Raw genomic sequence first — 21,477 nt, 5'->3', positions numbered from 1 at the left:
AAGGAGCAGAAACCACAGCAATGAAAGAAGATCATGACGAAACGAGACAGTAACCCAGGCTGGGTAGTGACAGTAATTCAGTCCAGGGTATTTGAAGCGGCAAGGAAAGCTGCAGGGATGGCTTCAATTATTTGACGTAAGATTCTGAATATTCAATTACAAGGAATGATTATTCTAAATAGCATATTGATTTGACACATGTAATACGCTTATGAACAAGTCGATGCATGAAGTTGGAGGCTTCAGGGTAAAATTGGTAAGCAGAGGTTTAGTGCACACCAAGTGCTTGATCAAAGTCCTGACCCAGATGGATATGCATAGGCAAGTAGTTGATATACGGGAAAACATTAACAGAGTTAATAAGCAAAGTACCGGTTTATAAGGGACCCAAATTGGGTCAGGACTCAGGACTTCGATCTCTGGTATTGACCGATATTGGCAACTATTGGCAATCATATATTCTGCCCATTTGTGTTTATTTGGATACAAAAGTCTTACTGTCTGGGAGAGATTCATTGTTATGGTGAACGAGCAGCATATGTTTCCGTTTGCAATGGTGGAGGAGGTTTTTATTTACTTCTAGTTCTTGCGGATGAAATCAAGAGATTCAGTTTAATGGAATGCTATTATTGCAGGATCTCTAGCTATATTTCCCACCTTCATATACGACCAGAATTGCATCAACTAAATTAGTCTTACTTGAAGCTCATCAAAGATTGTTTTCTTTTCTGTGTCATGCAAACGACAATAACCCAAAACAATTAAGTGGTAGAAACGCGAGCACTCCATAGACAAAGCCGAAGACAGTCCCTCACTTTGTTTATTCCTGATCTAACACAAGCACAGCGTTGCGAATTTTTAGAGCAAAACAGATCGAGAAAGCGGAGAGCAAGATAGCGGAAACAACCGAAATAAAGGCAGTCGAAACCTATTATACCTAGGATTATTAATGGCTTAACGTAAGGCCGCAATGTACATATATAGCTTATGAACGTTATTATGTGATGGATTACACACAGATTACTTCAAAAAAGCCTACATATATGTATATGCGTTCAAGCATTACCAATTGGCTTCACATTCTTAAGCCTAGTTTAGTACAGCTTCATTTCTAAAAAAAAAAAAACAGTTTCTAAGTTGACTTTTAAAATTTAGTGTTTGATAACTTTAGTAAAATCATTTTTTTAATAGAATTTATAAGTCACACACAGCAAATGTTAATATTTTTCTATAAATTCTCAAATAGCACCCTTATCTATAATTACTCTCAATATGTCATAACAATCTCATGTCATTTTTTTGTCGTTGACCATATCTACAACAGTTTTATTTAGAATTTACCAAACAATTTATTTATCGATATCACTAGCAAAAGTAATATTTACCGAACACAAACTTGTTTTAATTCACACCTAATTTGTTTCAGAGTAAAGTAGAAGCAATTTTTTTTTAAAAGTCGCAGCAATACCAAACTGACCCTTAATGAGGGTGCCTATCATTTGGTTGCCTAAATTATCAATAGAACGGGAATGAATACGTGCATTTTGATCTTGACTGAAACTACTATTTGCTAAAAGAAAAAGAAAAAAAGGGCATTGAAGAATGAGTAATTATAGGTAGTCTCAAAATTTTAGGTCTTAATGGCCTCAAATCTTATGTGTCATACCATGTAAGTAATTACAATTTCTTAATTCTAATTCCACATAATATATCATGCCAAATCAAAATAGTGCAATACCAAATCACCCCTTTTTATTTCCTTTTAGAATATAAGAATCTATGACTTTAATGAATTTAATCGTATGATGGAAACAAATATTACATGATAATCGTAACTTTTAATAATATGTAAAAACAAATTTCGAACAATAACTTCTTTTCTTTAAAACTCTTTCCTAAATTTGTTATTTCCAAATAATATTACATCAAAATAGGTCATAATAAATTAATTCGGAATATTAATAAATTTTTTCCGAACAAATTCAGAAACATAAGTAAATTGAAGAACAATATGTTCATCGGGGTATGTATAGACTATAGACACAATGGCATGATTATGTATTTTCACATTAACTTTTGAATTCATACACATGTAGTGATCTGTGGGCAAGTGTATTGATCTATCAAATTATCAATCTTAGGGCCCCACTAAGGGATCTATTTTTTAGGTATATTAAAGGGATAACTCATTAACCAACTTTTCGATTACATTTTCACATCTCCACCGTTCAATTTTTAGGGTTTAATGTATAAATCACCTTTATAAAATTTCAGCCAAAATGGTATCAAACTTAGTGAAAGCAATGGATACACCAAATTCGTCATACTTGAACCGTTCATGCTTATAAGCTTAAATGTCATTTTTGCATGCCCTAACAACCTCCAATTTTGGTGAAATTTTACAGGGATGATTTGCACATTAGACCGTAAAAACTAAACGGTTGATAAGTTAAAATATAATCGAGAAATTGGTCGAGTGACATATCCCTTTTTTTAACCCAAAAATGAGATCCCTCACTAGAAAGGTGTGTGTGTGTGGTCAAAATAATCATAGTCATTAAATTTTAGAAGGATAGAGTTGTGTTTTTATTTTATTTTTGCATGACATGACTTTTTAAATAGATGATGTGAATAGGTGACATGACATGCCAACTAAGATTAACACATTGAGGCCTAAAATTTTGAGGACAACAATCATTTTCCTTTTGGAGATACTTGAACCTTCTCTTTTTATTTTTTATTTTTTTATTGTAGATAAATCAAGTATACTGATTTAAGGGTAATATGCCTTCATATGTAACGAATCTGTTGATTCAAAAGCTTGTGACGGTTCTTGAGAACAAAGCTGGAGAAGATTACTAAAATGATCAAAGCAATTCTGGAGAGCAATAAAAAGTACGGTGTTGGCCTGATAGGAGGAGCAACTTCATTTGAAGATATTCGGAAACCATGGCAGAATCAAGTGAAGTCGTCGCGATTGTTTTTCATCAAGCAAGACGAATTGGTTGGCTTAGAAGGCAAGAAGCAATTGCTAATTGGATGGTTCATGGAAGAAGAGCAACACCAAACTGTTATATTACTAGTTGGCATAGGAGGTTCTGCAAAGACGACCTTAGTTGTCAAGACCTTCAACATGAAAACGTAAAGAGACATTTTGATTGTTATACATGGATTATCGTTTCCCAAACATATGACGAGGACCACTACTTCGAAGCTTGATCAAGGAATTTCACAAGTTAAGAAAGGAGGATATTCTGCAATTTTGGATGCCATGAGCCCCAGAGAATTGAAAGAGATGCTGATCAATTACTTGGAGTCCAAAAAATACATAGTTGTTCCAGATGACGTGTGGGATATAAAAGTTTAACGAGAAATAAATGTATCACTTTAGTCCATCCTAGAGATGGGGAGTTCAAGTCTGCAGGTTTGAAAGCTGGATCATCTCCTTCGATATCTTCCTGAGGAGGTTGTGGGAAGTAGACTATGACTTTGTCAGAAACAAAGTCTCTGATAATAGAATCGGCCTCAATCCTAGCGGGTTCCACATCAGCATCAAACTCTTCGCAGTCCACTAAGACAAAGTGGCTTTTTATCAGCTGAAAGGGGCAATCTCCCCGCATTCAAAACAGATTTCGAAGATAAATTGCGATGTTTATTACAAATTGAATAAGAAAGAGACACTATCGATCAGACTTAGGAAAATAATTGTTGGTCTCAAAATTTTAACCCTAAATGGCCTTAAACTTAGTTGGCATGTCATGTCACCTACACATCATTAATTTTCAAAATACTGCCATGAAAATAAAATAAAAGGACAATTCTATCCTTCTAAATTTTAATGACTTTGATTATTTTGACTATATATATAGTTATACACACTTTAGATATCCTGTCAGGTAAAAATAAAATAAAAAGGCAACTTTATCCTTCTAAATTTAATGACTATAATTATTTTGACTATATATAGTTATGTAGTTATCTATATTGTTATATACATGTATACTCATATAATGGTATGATTATAAAAGAAATTATCAATCTTACATGGCGTAGTTATATATATATAACTATATATTTAGTTAAAATAATCATAGTCATTAAATTTTAGAAGGATAGAGTTGTGTTTTTATTTTATTTTTATATGGAATGATTTTTAAAATATATGATGTGTATAGGTGACATGGCATGACAACTAAGATTAAGGCCATTGAGGCCTAAATTTTGAGGCCAACAATCATTTTCCTTTTGGAGATACTTGAACATTCTGTTTTTTTTATTGTAGATAAATCAAGTATACTAATTTAAGGGTAATATGGCTTCATATGTAGCCAATCTCTTAATTCAAAAGCTTGTGACGGTTCTTGAGCACAAAGCTGAATAAGATTACTGAAATGATCAAAGCCATTCCGGAGAGCAATAAAAGGTACAGTGTTAGCCTGATAGGAGGAACAACTTCATTTGAAGATATTCAGAAACCGTGACAGAATCAAGTGAAGTCCTCGCGATTGTTTTTCATCATGTAAGACGAACTGGTTGGCATTGAAGGCAAGAAGCAAATGCTAATGGGATGGCTCATGGATAAAGAGTAACACCACTGTTATATTAGTGGTTGGCATGGGAGGTTCTACAAAGACGACCTTAGTTACCTAGACCTTCAACAATGAAAATATAAATAGATATTTGATTGTTATGCATGGATTACCGTTTCCCAAACATATGATGATGACCACTGCTTCGAAGCTTGATCAAGGAATTTCACAAGTCAAGTAAGGAGGATATTCTACAAATTTGGATGCCACGAGCCCCAGAGAATTGAAAGAGATGTTGATCAATTACTTAGAGTCCAAAAAATACCCAGTTGTTCTAGATGATGTGTGGGATATTAAAGTTTGACGAGAAATAAAAGTATCACTTTAGTCCATCCTAGAGATGGGGGGAGGGGTTCAAGTCTGCAGGTTTGAAAGTTGGAGCATCTCCTTCGATATCTTCTTGCGTACGTTGTGGGAAGTAGACCATGACTTTGTCAGAAACAAAGTCTCTGATAATAGAATCAGCCACAATCCCAGCATGTTCCACATCAGCAACAAACTCTTCGCGGTCCACTAAGACAAAGTGGCTTTTTATCAGCTGAAAGGGGCAATCTCTTATCATATGGAAATGACTCCCGCATTCAAAACAGATTTCGAAGATAAATTGCGATGTTTATTACAAATTGAATCAGAAGGAAACACCATCGATCAGACTTAGGAAAATGATTGTTGGTCTCAAAATTTTAACCCTAAATGGCCTTAATCTTAGTTGGCATGTCATGTCACCTACACATCATCAATTTTCAAAATCCTGCCATGAAAATAAAATAAAAGGACAATTCGATCCTTCTTAGATTTAATGACTTTGATTATTTTGACTATATATATAGTCATACACATATTAGATATTCTGCTAGGTAAAAATAGAAAAATGGCAACTTTATTCTTCTAAATTTAATGACTATGATTATTTTGACTATATATATTGTTATGTAGTTATATATATCGTTATATACATATATACTCATATAATGGTATGATTATAAAAGAAATTATCAATCTTACATGCGTATAAATATATATATATATATATATATATATATATAACTATATGTGTAGTCATTAAATTTTAGAAGGATAGAGTTGTAGTTAAATTATCAATCTTACGTGGGTATAACTATATATCTAACTATATGTGTAGTTAAAATAATCACGAAGCTAAAGAACATTACTGAAATGATCAAAGCCATTCCAAAGAGCAATAAAAGGTACGGTATTTGCCTGATAGGAGGAGCAAATTCATTTAAAGATATTCGGAAACCGTGACAGAATCAAGTGAAGTCCTCGCGATTGTTTTTCATCATGCAAGATGAACTGGTTGGCATTGAAGGCAAGAAGCAAATACTAATGGGATGGCTCATGGAAGAAGAGTAACACCACTGTTATACCAGTGGTTGGTATGGGAGGTTCTGCAAACACGACTATAGTTGCCAAGACCTTCAACAATGAAAACGTAAAGAGACATTTTGATTGTTATGCATGGATTACTGTTTCCCAAACTGCTTCGAAGCTTGATCAAAGAATTTCACAAGTCAAGAAAGGAGGATATTATGCAATTTTGGATTTCATGAGCCCCAGAGAATTTAAAAAGATGTTGATCATTTACTTGGAGCCCAAAAGATACCTTGTTGTTCTAGATGATGTGTGAGATATAAAAGTTTGACCAGAAATAAAGGTATCACTTCAGTTCATCCTAGAGATGGGGGGTTCAAGTCTACAGGTTTGAAAGCTGGATCATCTCCTTCGATATCTTCCTAAGTAGGTTGTGGGAAGTAGACCTTGACTTTGTCTCTAACAAAGTCTCTGATAATAGGGTCGGCCTCATTCCCAGCAAGTTCCACATCAGTATCAAACTCTTCGCGGTCTATTAAGACAACGTGGCTTTCTATTAGCTAAAAGGGGCTCTATCTTATCTTATGGCGATGACTCCCGCATTCAAAATAGATTTCAAAGATAAATTGCGATGTTTATTACAATTAAATCAGAAGGAGACACTATCGATCAGACTTAAGAAAATGATTTTCGGCCTCAAAATTTTAAGCTTCAATAGCCTTAATCTTAGTTGACATGTCTGTCACCTATACACATCATCAATTTTTTAAATCCTACCATGAAAATAAAATACAAGGACAACTCTATCCTTCTAAAATTTAATGACTTTTATAATTTTGACTATATATATATATAGCTATACACACTTTATATATCCTGCCATGTAAAATAAAATAAAAGGATACATCTATCCTTGTAAAATTTAATGACTGATTATTTTGACTATATATATAGTCATATTGTTATATATATTGTTATATACATATATAATCTTATGATGGTATGATTATAAAATAAATTATCTATTTTAAGTGTGTATAACTATATATATAACTATATATGTATCAAAATAATTAATCATAGTCATAAATTTTAGAAGGTTAGATTTGTGTTTTTATTTTAACAATGCATGATTTTTTAAATAGATGATGTGTATAGGTGACATGGCATGTCAACTAAGATTAAGGCCATTAAGGCCTAAAATTTCTAGGCCAACAATAATTTTCCTAAGTTTGATCGATAGTGTCTCATTCTGATTCAATGTAATAAACATCGCAATTTATCTTCTAAAATTTTGAGACCGACAATCATTTTCCCTTAAAAAGTATGTGGTTTGGGAGCTCTTCATAAAAAAAAAAGCACTCTCAATAAAATCAACATATAACTTGTCCAACGGAGCTCGAGTCATTAGCTTAGGAACTGGTGGAAAAGTGTGAAGGCCTTCCTCTGGCTATGGTGTGTCTTTAGGTGGTGTTTTTTCATCAAAGAAGTCACCAGATGATTGACACAGAGCCTTGAAGTGTTTAAATTGGCATTTATATTATAATTCATTGCTCGACCCTATGACCTTATTGGTCCTGAGTTTCAATGATCTGACATCACAGTTGAAACATTGCTTCTTATATCATTCCTTTTTTCCGAAGATTATATAATTCAAAGGAAAATGCTGATTAAACTGTGGATAGCTGAATGGTTTGTTGAACAAGAGAAAGGGTGATCACTCCAGAAGATGTTGCAGGTGGCTATCTTTTGGAACCCTGCTTCCACAACATGTTACAAGTACTTGTGAGAAATGAGGAAGGAAGACTGAAAAAAGTTAAGATGCATGATCTTAAGCGAGAGCTTGCTTTGTCCACAGCCAAAAAAGAAAAGTTTGGTAATATATATTTACAACGACAAACAAGTAATGGAAGAGACATCAACCCGTTGGTTGGCAATTCACAAATTGGAGGGAGAAATCAAACCAAGCCCGGGTATGTCAAAGAATTGTTCCCTTCTTGTATTTGCAATTGACATGTCCTCATTATCGGATGCACAATTTATATTATTGTGGACTCTAGACTTGGAGAATGTTCAAATCGATAAACTACCAGATGCAAATTTTTTTCTTGTTCAATTTGAGATATCTAAACCTGAAGGGCTGCTCTCTAATAAAAGAACTTCCAAAGTCCATTGGTCATCTGCGCAACCTTCAATTTCTGAATATCAGCAATACAAGTATAGAGTCACTTCCACAAGGGATTACAATGTTGCTAAACTTGCATCATATACTTATGTTTCAATATACTAGAAACATTCTAGACTTCGAATATTTTAAGGGCACAAAAACGTCATCAAATATTTATAAGTTGCAGAAATTACAATGTTTTATTACAAATTGAATTAGAAAGAGACACTATCAGACTTAGGAAAATGATTGTTAACCTCAATGGAGAAATTTTTATGTGCTACCGTAGCACCACGTGGCAATACACATTGGTCTACCATTCCAATCACAATTTGACATGTAAGATTTAATCAGAAAAAATATATATTTCATCTATTTTGTTAAAGACTATTTTAGGTTTATTTCTAAAACCCTATATCCTAAATTATCAATATCCATGAAGGTCATTTCACAAATAATAAAAATAAGTTAGATTATAATTTTAGTGTAATAAATCCACGTGTCGAAATATAATAAGTAAGACGTACCACTAGACATTGTCACGTGGTACTACGGTAGCATATAAAAAATTTTCACCTCAATGGCCTTAATCTTAGTTGGCATGTCATGTCACCTATACACTTCATCAATTTTCAAAATCATGCCATGTAAAAATAAAAAGGCAACTATGTCCTTCTAAAATTTAATGACATTGATTATTTTGACTAGCTATATATATAGTTATACACACTTAAGATATCTTGCCAAGTAAAAAAATAAAGATAACTATATCTTTCTAAAATTTAATGACTATGATTATTTTCACTATATATATAATTATATAGTTATATATATTGGTATATACATATATAGTCATATGATGATATGATTATAAAAGAAATTATCAATCTTAAGTGTGTATAACTATATATATAACTATATATGTAGTCAAAATAACCGATCATTAAATTTTAGAAGGATAGAGTTGTGTTTGATTTTAATTTTACATGACAGAATTTTTAAAATTGATGATGTGTATAGGTGACATGGCATGTCAACTAAAATTAAGGCCATTTAGACTTAAAAATTTGAGGTCAACAATAATTTGCGTTGAAGAATACAAATGAAACCGTTTATTGTACGTTCCATCGGGTTGGCCTTAGCTTAATCCATTTACTGTCCATTGCCTCCATGATACCAGAGAGTTGAAGCCAAGAGTTGTGGTAGGTACTACCCTAGCAATCTCAGATGCATTCGTCAATGGGATTCCATATAATAACAAGTCATAAATGGCTTACGTACCCTCTAAGTTGCAGGCTAGCTAATTAATCAATAATAGGGTTCTTGTTTAGTTTCAGCTGGAACCAACTATGGTCATTTTCCCTAAAATCAAATATGGTAGATTACTTGGTTTCTATGCTGTCATTTTATAAAATAAAATAAATCAAAAAATTATAATTACCACGGTGGAAACTGGGTCTTAATTTCTCACTTTGTCAAAGATGTTCAAGTACACTACGTGAAATTTGGATACGTACCAAAGAAATATATGGGTCTGCAGATGTACGTACGCAGATTTTAATACATACATACGTACGTACGTAGGCGAAGAGTTGAAATTATTTCAAATATATGCATGATTCAAGGGATAGACACTGGAATTCAAATGGTGTGGGTCTGCAAAGAAATTAATCCCGACCGTTGTCCAAGTAGTACGTACTAGTTAGCAGTACTAGTGGGTCTGCAAATCCAATTAACAACAACAATAAGCAAACAAAAATCAAACCCCAATAGATTATGAATTAATGTATGCATGTATAAAGAACCATCTCTGCAGCAGCAAATTTAAAATAGGGCACCCATTTTTGGCAAGGACATAGATGATTCCATTGAACACGGTGCGTGTTTCAGTCTCTCTGCAATGGCGTAGAATATATTTAAAACTTGAAGTCCCTCCCGAGTCCCAACCAAACCGAGAGAGAGAGATGACTGGACTGGCATGGTGTGGAGCAGAGTGCAGAAGAAGAAGAAGAAGAAGAAGAATTTTGGCAAGGACATAGATGATTCCATTGAACACGGTGCGTGTTTCAGTCTCTCTGCAATGGCGTAGAATATATTTAAAACTTGAAGTCCCTCCTGAGTCGAAGAAGAAGAAGAAGAAGAAGAAGAAGATGATGATGATGACGATGATGATGATGATGATGATGATGCAGCGTGAAGGAGGGAGAGCGTTGAAGATAAATAATAAAGCCCAGACACGAAGGAGGAAGAGAATCCATTTATATCGGTCAGCTATAGTGGCGGATCCAGGATTGAAATGTCACATGGACTAATTTAAACAAATAAAAATTTGCTCAACGGTATTAAATATTGTGATTTATTGAAAATAATAAACATACATAGGGGGGACTTGCAAATCTTACCCTCAAACTTATTAATAAAAACTAACTAAACTTAACTCTACGAGTAGCCAAAGCTTCAAACTCCTGACTCACATAATCATTGTCAACCGTTTCAGCAAATTCTTTTTCAATGTGAAGCACCATACAATCATCAAGAAAATCATCTTCTATCTTGTTTCTAAGTTTGTTTTTTATAATGTTCATGGATGAAAAAGCTCTCTCAGTTGTTGTAGTAGAAACATGAAGAGTTAACACTAAACAAATCAACCTATAGATCATAGGATAAAAGTCTAATTTTTTTCTTTGTATAAGTAGCCGACATAGATCAGACAAATAATCTAAGGTGTGAAATGCTACATCTGAGTCATATCCTTCTTATGATATGGACACTCCAATTCCAAAGTAAGAAGGTCTTCATGCATAAAATCTTGAGGATAAAACTTCTTAGCAAGAAGGAGTACCTTTTGAGTTTCGAAGAGGCTGAACTTATCATGAGGATCTAAAGTTGAAGTGAGCATAAGGAGTTCACAAGATCTGTCATTGAACCTCTTATTTAGCTCACTTAATTGAAAGTCAAGTACCGCATTAAATACCTCTACACGGAAATGGTGCTCATTGGTGATGAAATTCTTCTATTGACATGGACGACTCGTACCATCAAACCAACGAGCACTCATATCAGGCATAACAATATCATGTTTCTCACAAAAAGATGCAAGAACCATAACTAAATCATCCAAACCATCATCTCTCATATCTTGTAGAATTTCTTTTGTACATTGAACAAACTTCATTGCTTCTCCAATGTCAATGTTTTTTCATTGTACTGCTTGACAAAGTACTTCTGTGACATTCATGATTTTATCCATCATAATCAAACAAAATACAAACTCAAAGGTTCTCATAGCTCTAAGAATACCACTAGCTTCTCCCTGAATAGGTAAGGATGCAGTGTCCATGATATGATATAGGGTTGTTACGGTTGAACCAAATAATTCAATCAAACTTTTAATAGAGCGAAAATGAGAGCTCCAACGAGTACTAGCTTGTTGTTGCAAAGTACAAGTTTGATTAGACCCCGTACCTATTTGATGAATGAGAATAAATATTAAATAGTGGTAAGAATTTAAAGTAAACCAAGAATATAAAAAAATCTAATGATATTAATATAATACAAGTTTGATTAGAGCCATACCAGTTTGAAGAGTGTTAAGAGCTATCAAATCTTGGATTTTATCATCTCTAGCAGCTTTTAGTGCACCCTTGCGCTTAGCAGATGAATCGACAAAGTTCACAACTAACAACAAAGTACAAAATAAGCGGCATAAATCATGAACTCGCTTAGCCGCACCATTCAATGCTAGCTGCAACCGATGATCAAAACAATGAACGTAATATGGAGATGGACACTCTACTAGAAACATTGCATGTAAGCCATTCCAAATACCACTCATGTTACTTGCACCATCATATCCTTGACCACACATATTTCTCACGTGCAAATTGAACATACTGAGAACTTTAACTATCTCTAATTTAAGAGTTAATGAGGTTGTGTCAGGAACACTTACTATCTTAAAGAATCGTTCTCGAATAAACCCTTGACGATCAACAAACCTCAAAATAATAGACATTTGCTCCTTGCCAGCTGCATCAACTGCTTCATCAACAAGAATGTAAAATTTTGCATCACCAAGTTCTTCACAAATCATTTGCCTCACTTTATTATCAAGAATGTTCAAAAGCTGCTTTTGAACAGCTGGACTTGTGTACTTGGCATTTCCAGGACCATTTTGCAATATCATCATATCCTCTTCACTAGCCATTCTTTCATAAGACTTCTTAACTTGCCTAAATTTCCACCATTAAGAGAGCTTTTCAGATTCATCAAGGCCTCTAAATGCTTGTCCTTGGTTTGCTAGAAGTCTCACAGCCTCTATTGCAGCCTTCAACCTCAATCGATTATGCTCCACCTCTTTTGCTGATTTTTTTTACAAAAACTCTCTGAATTTCAGTAGCCATATTTCTCAGTAAGTACCACTTCTCCATGGCTTCATTGTGTGGACTGTCTTTAACCCCCATATGTACCTTGAGTACATGTTTATCCTTCCAATTTCTCAACCCATCTATAGTAAACACAGGGTGAGGAGTGTTTTCTCCATCAAATAGAAAACATGGAAAACAATATATCTTGTCTTGATCCACCCAGTACTCAAGCCAAGGATGACCTTCAAACCAATTAAAGTTAAACTTACGATTTTGTGCCCCATGAACTGAAAAAGGATAATGTTTCAGCTTAGATTGACATGGACCCAATGCAATATAAGCTTTTCGAATGGCTTCACGTCGATTCACAGGATACTTCCATATAGGACACCATTTGCCCGAATCACGTTCAATGGCATTGTCATTACCAAGTGGATCAAACTCTTCCCTCAAAAAATTAGGTAAAGTAGACTCAGAAGATGGTTCTTCATTTACTTCAATAGCAATTGGAGTGCTTACCGATGGTTGTGAACATGGTGATGGTTGATCACTCTTTCTACTAAACCATGTATCAATTTCTTTATATCTGGCCTTTTGACACGATTAATGTGATTATCATTAGACATCCTGAAAAATACAACAATTGATGTCATGATTTCTGCATAATATTCAAAAAGTAAGTATGATTGACAATTTGCCAATTACTTTGTTGAAAGATAAAAGGATAGTAGTCTCACTTTTCTCAACAGCCAGTCTATTGTTTTTGAGAATTTATGCAATTGTAATAACTGTGGCAATAGCTGTAGTAGGGCAAAAAAACTACAGTTGATCAATCATTAATACCAAAGGAATATAAACTATGATCAAGAACATATTCACTGCATGGATTCTGCCTAAAACTAATAAATGAGCTATTATAATATTCTTAGGCATTGTTCGGATCATGTACTTAATAGGCATCAGACTTTTACCTAGTTTGAAAAATGCAGTGAGGAGAGGGATTCCTATGCATATCTAAATCACAGAAAGTGGGGGTTGTTTTATATACCTAAGGAGAAGGTATGTTTCCAATCACCTAGTTGCACTCACCTAAATTAATCAATACCTAAGAATACACATTTACTTTTACACTGATGTCCTAAAAATATCCATTCACACGAAAAAACTTTAAAATAGGCAAATATGTAAGACTGGCATGGGGATCAATAGAATTTTTGCAACCACTACTTAAGTAGGTTGTTCCTTGCTCCACATTATCATCTAGAGTAAAGCCATTTAGATATTGAGAATTCATTTCAGGTAAACCAATAAACCCTGATTTATCCCATGGACCACTTCTAAAATAGGATGCTGAATTCAATCCATTATTAACCCAAACAAACAGTTGTATTGGTGTCTCTACAGACAATCCAACCACGAATCTGCCAATTGATGGATCTTCTTCACTTTTCCAGTAAGTCATGACATTCCTCGTCCCATTTTCTATTGAATCCCAGCAGCTGAGTCGGTACCATAGAGTCACCAGGATGATCAAAGCTATGCCATACTAATCCATCTGCTTCTACACCATTTTTCACAATCAAAATTCCACTATCTAAGAGAAGTGCAACAACTGAACTAGTATTAGATGTTGACACCGGACTCGTAACATTGCTTGACCACACCAAATTCTGCCTCCCATCTACTAGCTCCAAATTACCATTTCTACTAATCCTCAAACTAGCTAAGCCATCTGAAACTGCAAGAGGCCTTTCCCTATTGGCCACCCACACTTGTTTACGAGGATATATATTCGTGTGCCATAACCCCACATACAGCCTACGTGTATTACTAAAACTAAAGAAATCCAATTCGAAAATTCAGCCAGGGGAGACTAGAGTTTGTCCTACTGCTAATGGTTTAGAATTAGTGACCTAATGAACTTCAACACTATAATACCTTAAACTAAGCAACCTCAGAATAAATAAATAAACAGACAAAGATATTCACCAACTTCACTGGTCCATCTTTATCAGAAACTTTAACCCCGTGGGACTTGATAGTTGTATCTGATTATCATCATCACTAATTCACTATCATCATTCAATCTAAATTAGAGCAACAAAACCAGCAACAAGAAAGTGAAAGAGAGTTAAGAGTGTGTACCTAAATTAGTTGTCCACAACATACAACCAACTCCTAGAAACATCGGCATAATTATTGATCAGCTCAGTCAAAGTCGTTGACCTTAGATTGGTCTGAGCAATCCTCATCAATCAACGTCAAGGTTCACTGAAGAACTAAAGAAGTTTGAGAGAGAGAGAGTGAGAGACTCACTCCAGCAGTCCAGCCCGTGCTCTTAAATAATTTTTTATTATAAAAGGTTGGGTTTTTTTTTTGTTTCAATTTCACCTGGGCTCCAGTCCAGTCAAGCCTAGGCTGGATCCGCCCCTGGTCAGCATCTACTGAGTGCAAATCAACTGTGCCAAAACTTTACGTGGCAAGTCTGTGCCGCCTACTAATTCGCGACATGTGTTAATGGAGTTAACATAAAATTAACATTGTCGAGCTATAAATTTTTAATTACATTTTTGAATTTCTAATTTAAATAAAATAAAATAAATATCTAACTATGAGTTTTACAAGTCTCTTCTTCTTCCCTCCTTTTCAAGATCAAAACTAGAGAATAAAACAAACGATGCCACACCAGTATCAAATCCAACCTTTCTCATATTTTTTTATTTATTGAATCTTTGAAACACAAGCACTTCAGATCTAGAGAATTAATGGATCTAGTGGTGGTTCTCGTTAATTTGATGGATCAAAGCATTGTTGCGGTCGAAGACGGTCTGGAATTGGCAAAAGCTGCGTTTGAAGTTGTCGACTCGGAGGTCGGAACTCGTCGCCAGACTCGAGCTCTGGTTCATGTTTAGGTTTTCAATCGAGTAAAACTGTTCGTGTAGTGGATGGCTCATCGTTCGTGCCGGAAGAGTTGAAAGAGCTATGAATTGATTTAATTGAACAAGTTTTTTGTTGGAAGAAGTTTCAAATTATTTTTCTTTAGAAAATGAATTAATTTAAAAAGGAACAATGAATATAGAAAATTTTCTGTTAAGCAACATGACACTTATCGCAAATTGGTAGGCGGCACAGACTTGTCATGTAGAGTTTTGACACAGGTGAGGTGCTCCCTAATGAGGCAGGCAGGCATTTACTTCAACGGCACGGACCATATATATCATGTCATTTCAATCATTAATCATTTGCTTTTGCAGTGTGATTTCAAAGTTACAACAAATACCCCACCTTGGTTTATGCAATATTAATACAGAACGACAATGGGATATAATCAATATATATATATATATATATATATGTATATATATATTTTATTAATTTTTTTCATGGTCAAATTACGAATTGTGGTAATTGTTTTTCTGCTCTCATTGGTGTCTTTGATTTTTTAGACATAGACCAAGACATGTTGCCCATTTACATGACAAAATTAATTTGAAATTGAATTGATCGATACCTCTGAATCCTCTAATAATAGATTTACAGTCATGAAGTCGAAATGTATGATGAATTAAACTGGATATATCATATATGGTACTGAACTAGTGGTATTAGTAAATTATTTGGGTAGAATTTATAAACTTTACAGTATCAGTGTATCATTAGAAAACCGACTCCATGCACGTACTACATCACCCGGAGCTAGCATGGTGCCACTAATGCCATGGCACCCCTATTTGTTGGATGCTCATTGTTTTCTTCTTTAAAATATATCTTAATTATACTTAAACATGTGATAATCGTATATATTGGCACCCCTCTATAGGTTTTAGCTGCACATTGGCCCCTCTCATTTATAATTTCTAGCTCCGCCACACATCACGTGTATGTTATAGGTGAGTGAAGATTAAACCAGAAACCTGAAGATCCTCCGGAGTTAGATGCTATTATCTGAAATGTCCAGGTGTTTTCAAGAGTTTGTTTCGGCGTTTGATTGTATCTCTTTTACTCATATCTTTTGAGAAATAATTGGGTTGCCAATGATGCGACGAATATTGGTCATTTTCATGATGTTGTTGTTGAGTGGGATATTGATTTACCTTGTGTAAAAATTAGTTGCTAATTTCAATATTTTTGGGGCGGGTTGCCCTAGAGGCCATTCCTTATAATTTAATTGTGTATTATTAAAAATTAAAAACTGCGGGGGCGTTGAGGGAATCACGTAACAAATTCCCCTACATTAAAGTTAATTTTTTGTAAACTTGCCAATCTTAGAAAATTTATAGCTATATTGGTGTGAGTTTTGAATCTAAATTAACAAGTTTATTTTTAAATTAACATTATTACCAAGAGTTTTAAAAAGATAAACGTGGTTAATTTTCTCCTCTTCCATGGAAACATGGTTAATTTTGTAATGAACGAACCTATGACAAGGATAGAACACATAGAGGGGTCAATAAATATTGGCAATGTTGTTAAGGTCCAAGAAGAGAAGAAGCACTAATCAAAAATTTTACCCATAACAAAACAAAATGAGGATCAAAATTGAAAACCAAATGCAGGCAGCAGCTTTCATTTGAAATCCTTGTTTGTTTTGCTCTGAACGAGGTGGCACGCTCCCCTCAGTCCCTCTCTCTCTCTCTCTCTCTCTCTCTCTCTCTCTCTCTCTCTCTAGCCATCTAGTTCTAGCTTTGCTACATCCAAAGCTTTCACTTTCAAACCCAAAAAGAAACCCACTTTAGTGTTTAGTTTCCAGATTCTCAAATTCCATATTAATGTCTTTCACAACGACAGTAACATCAACAAGGAGGCCAAAACGGCTCTACCCTCCAGCCCAACCAGCCCCAAAGATCCTCCATTTGCCACGTAGGCCTCGCCGAAGAACAGCCAAGAGCGCCGTTCATGGAAAACCAGCCCCACCTAGTTCGGTGGAGGACAGGAAGGGCAAGCTGGTGACTCTATTTGACCAAGAACGAGTCTTTTCAAAAGATGGTTTTCCAATGGTGCTTGTGGAGAGTGAGAGGAGGAGAGATAGAGTTAGTGAGGCGGAGGAGGAGGGTGGCGGCGGTGGTGACGTGGAGGTAGTGGAGGAGGAGAAGTGGAGGTTTCAGGCGGAGATGTTGAGGGCAGAGTGTAATTTGTTGAGGATGGAGAAGGAGATTGTGGTGAAGAAGATGGAGAGGATCAGAGTTAAAATGGAGAGGACTCTTAATAAGGCTGTGCACACTCTTGTTTCTGTAAGTCTTTCTTTCTCTCTTCTGATTCCTCTATCTCATTATTTCTCTCACTGTTGTTCTGTTTTTGAAATAGTTTGCTCATTCAAAATTGGGTACTAATTTATCTGTTCTTCAAATTTTTAGATACTTCTAAGATGTAAGCTTTTGTGCTGTTTTGAATCCTTGGTTTACTTTGTGATGTCTCCATTTGCATGATTAGATTTGAGGGGAGGCAAAGCAATGAAATATGGAATGTTTTTTGTTTGGCTTGAAATAAGTTTAGGTTTTCTTGTAACATGTGCTTAATCCATATTTTGTTGGGGATCAGTGAAAGAGGAGTGTAATATATTGAATTCTTTTTGTCTGGTATATGGTTGATATGTGAAAGTCTGATTCTGATTGGTTTCCAGGGGAGAAAGAAGATTAGTGAAGGAAGGAATGCAACTACGGTACTGGAGGAAGAGATTCATCAATTGGTGCAGAAACTAGAGAAGTTGCAAAGGAATCTAGGAGCTAAGGGCATGGTGGGTAGGAAGTGCGGTAACTTTGATAAACAAGCTTATCTTCTTGCAAGACGGTTAGAGAAGTTTAGAGGAACATCGGATGAGATATGTGTGAAGGAGATTCAGGAGATGGCAGAAGCAAGCTTGTCAATCAAAACGAGCTATAGAGGAACTGAGAACTTAGTTACAAGTGGCAAAAGCAATGTAAGAGAACTCTCTGTTTATTTTGCAAACTAGTCATTGAACTATTTTTTTTTATCACACTGCTGTTGTATAATTGTTCAACTCCACCTATTTTTAACCAAGGCTATGCGAGTTGTTACCTACAGTTAATAAACTCGTTGTAGCCTTAAGTATATGTCAACAACCATTCTGTGCTTGTGTAATTTGTATATTTGAATCAGTTTGAATGCCTAATGTAGTACTTTTGAAAAGACAATGCAGGTGGAGATTCTAAGAAGGAGAATGGAATGGTTGTCAAATGGGATGCTGTTTAAGAGGATGAAGGAGGAGTATGGTTCAATGCTGTTTACAGCCAACAACTCTGTTGCCAGTTCAGCCTCCTCGTCCAAAAGAATTGAATCCACCAAATTGTCTTCTTCCTTGGTACGACGATGTTACAAAGCAAATCGTTGCATTCTTCTCTTATTTTTATTGTTCTTACTTTAAAACCTACTTTAAAGCAAGGAGTCCTAGTTGTTTAGTAATCAAAAATCTACTGCTCTATTTGGGTCTAAATGCTTTCTTTCTGTTGGATATCCGAACCCTACACAGATATATATATATATATATTTTTTTTTTCAAAATACTTTAGTAGAGAAGAGAACCTGTCAAGAGTTTGACAATTTCTTTTTGTGCAGGACAAAGAATCTCATGATGAGAAAATATGCTCAGGACGTTGCAAGGCCATTGTTCGAAGGATTGTAGAACAAGTACGAGCTGAGACAGAGCAATGGTCTCAGATGCAGGAAATGCTTGGGCAGGTGAGGGAGGAGATGGAGGAATTACATGCCTCTCGAGACTTTTGGGAAGATCGAGCCTTAGACGCAGATAATCACATCCAATCCTTGACCTCGTCTGTAAGATCTCTGACCCAATTGTCGATCTTCAATAGTAGTTTACATTGTCTATACGAAAGAGTTACCGTCTTAGCGGGGGCAGGCACTACATTAATAGCCCCTCTGATCAATATGATAATACATGTCTGGGAAAGGACATATGTCAGGAACCGCTGCGTCATTGCTCTCTTTGTTTTTGGTTTACTGTTAATTGAAGGGTTAGAAAGTTTGAGATGTGAAAGAGTAACTGAGGCATGAACTATATCCTTTCTAAAACTTTTTCAATAAAAACTCAGTCAATGAGGAAGTCATGTTTCTTCTCTTCTCTAGGTGCAAGAATGGAAACAGAAAGCTGTTTCATCTGAATGCAAAGCAAGGGCGCTGCAAGAACAAGTGTCATCACTCCATGGGGAGCTAAATACCTTGAGTAAAGTTGAAAAAACAAAAGTGAAGATGGGGAATCGCTCACCTAATCCCAGGGATGATCAGAATGAAATGGAAAAACGTGTTTTGATATGTCACTTGAAGGAAAACCATTGTACCAAAGAATACAGCAGCAAGCAAAGGGAGGTTGTACTTGAATGTAGAAAAAAACCGGACAGAGGCACCAACCAAACACCTATTGTTCCCCATGCTCTGAAAAGGTCACCATTCCGAGATATTGGTAATTCCGCATTGTCGTTGAGGCAACACAAGAAAGCAGTCATCCTTTTGCATGGTCTGCTACCTTCCAAGACTTAAAACGCCTGACATCCAGTACGCGGATTCAGCTTGGTGCTCGTCAACTTTCATAGCCAAGTTAACTGTGGGAAGTCTTCCTCTTATCTAACCTCTACTGTAATGTCACCTTGGCAGGTCCCTCTTCTAATTTCAGTAGTAGAGCATCTTATTTGAGTGTTCATGAGTTCAAATCAGATGTTTGTTGTGGTCTTTGACTTGATTGCTTCATCATAATGGTTACTTCTAATGGGCCATTTGGGTGTAAAATTTTGTCAAACTTAACTGCTTAATTGAACACTTACACTTCAAAAGACCAGTGCCAGATATATATTAGGTTGTTCAAGACATAATATAGGTAACGATACATTGGACATTAGGTTCTTATTTGTACATGTACAAAAACGGTAGAAAAAAGCGGAAAATTCTAGTACACATTGATGTATGTTATCACATATCCGACGGTCGACATTATTTTATGAGTGATGCTAAAAAATATATATTAGGTTGTTGTGGTCTTTAAAATTTTGTCAAACTTAACTGCTTAATTGAACACTTATACTTTAAAAGACCAGTGCCATATATATATTAGGTTGTTCAAGACATAATATAGGTAACGATACATTGGACATTAGGTTCTTATTTGTACATGTACAAAAACGGTAGAAAAAAACGGAAAATTCTACTATACATTGATGCATACTATAGTTGAAGTTGAAATAGCTTCCTATGGTTGCCCAAAATTGTGAGGAATATTTGACATTTTACAATGTAGATGTCCAAAGACTCTTCTTTCTAATTTATTTATTTTCGTATAAAAATAAATTATTTATCATGTTGAATTTATAGACTAGTTTAAATGATATAAAGGACCCGACTCAATTCATTGGCAGACTACGAATTACTCCATCTCTATGTGGAAGGCATTGAACAACATTTTTGTGTAGAAAAGAATCCATACCACAGTAATTCGGATGCAAATATATTAGTACATACTAATTCATAAGCAAGTGTTCTCTGTTAGTAGGAGAAATACATGAAGGTATTCATCTTCTAATCTTTTTGTTGCTCATGTGTGACTGATTCTCTCTATCCCAAAAAAAAAACCCTACTATTGTTCTGCCTTCTCTACTATGAGAAACTCTAGTTTCTTCCTATCTATATGATCAATAATATGAATCAAATCATTTGCAATCTCCATCTCTCCTCTTTTCTAGCCAATTCCTCATCCCTTATTTTGACCCAACTTATAATATTCCGGAAATTTTAAATTGATTTATACGTACTTTTGAATATTATTAATTTGGTGGGGGTTCAGTTTTATAATACGAGGGTGGAAACAAAAGTGTTCGAGCGGATAATTAATCTGAAACGTTATAGTGAGGGATCAAAGAGTTGACTTTTAAATCGTTGGTTTTCTCAGAAAATTTCATTCACGAAAGTTGTAAAGCTCGATTATACGAGTTATTAGACACGTGGCACACGTAAAATGGATATCATACGAGAAAGTTATGAGCAACCAAAGTTTAGCTTT

General features: G+C 35.1%; 2 protein-coding genes and 1 pseudogene across 3 annotated transcripts; 2 read left to right on the top strand and 1 right to left on the bottom strand.

Annotated features, from left to right (window-relative positions):
• The first annotated feature begins 2,504 nt into the window (after nucleotides 1–2,504).
• LOC126787257 (disease resistance protein RPM1-like) lies at nucleotides 2,505–8,302 on the top strand (annotated as a pseudogene).
• A 2,520-nt stretch (nucleotides 8,303–10,822) lies between these two features.
• Nucleotides 10,823–12,295, bottom strand: LOC126787256 (uncharacterized). Its single transcript, XM_050513171.1, has 2 exons — nucleotides 11,665–12,295; nucleotides 10,823–10,968 (listed from the first exon to the last, which is right to left on the bottom strand). Exons 1-2 carry the CDS (start codon nucleotides 12,293–12,295, stop codon nucleotides 10,823–10,825), a joined length of 777 nt encoding a protein of 258 aa, XP_050369128.1.
• Nucleotides 12,296–17,169: 4,874 nt separating this feature from the next.
• On the top strand, nucleotides 17,170–20,074 carry LOC126788426 (uncharacterized). 2 transcript variants are annotated; one of them, XM_050514416.1, is made up of 5 exons: nucleotides 17,170–17,686; nucleotides 18,076–18,372; nucleotides 18,613–18,774; nucleotides 19,029–19,247; nucleotides 19,557–20,074. In XM_050514416.1, exons 1-5 carry the CDS (start codon nucleotides 17,225–17,227, stop codon nucleotides 19,965–19,967), a joined length of 1,551 nt encoding a protein of 516 aa, XP_050370373.1. In that variant the 5' UTR covers nucleotides 17,170–17,224; the 3' UTR covers nucleotides 19,968–20,074. The 2 variants fall into 2 exon arrangements, with proteins under 2 accessions (XP_050370373.1, XP_050370372.1); XM_050514415.1 differs by having other exon boundaries at nucleotides 18,604–18,774.
• Nucleotides 20,075–21,477: the final 1,403 nt, after the last annotated feature.

The sequence above is a fragment of the Argentina anserina genome, chromosome 3 (genome assembly GCF_933775445.1).
Source record: "Argentina anserina chromosome 3, drPotAnse1.1, whole genome shotgun sequence".
NCBI lineage: Eukaryota > Viridiplantae > Streptophyta > Magnoliopsida > Rosales > Rosaceae > Argentina > Argentina anserina.
The sequence above is the reverse complement of the archived record's forward strand: the minus strand, read 5'-3'. Positions and strand labels throughout refer to the sequence as shown.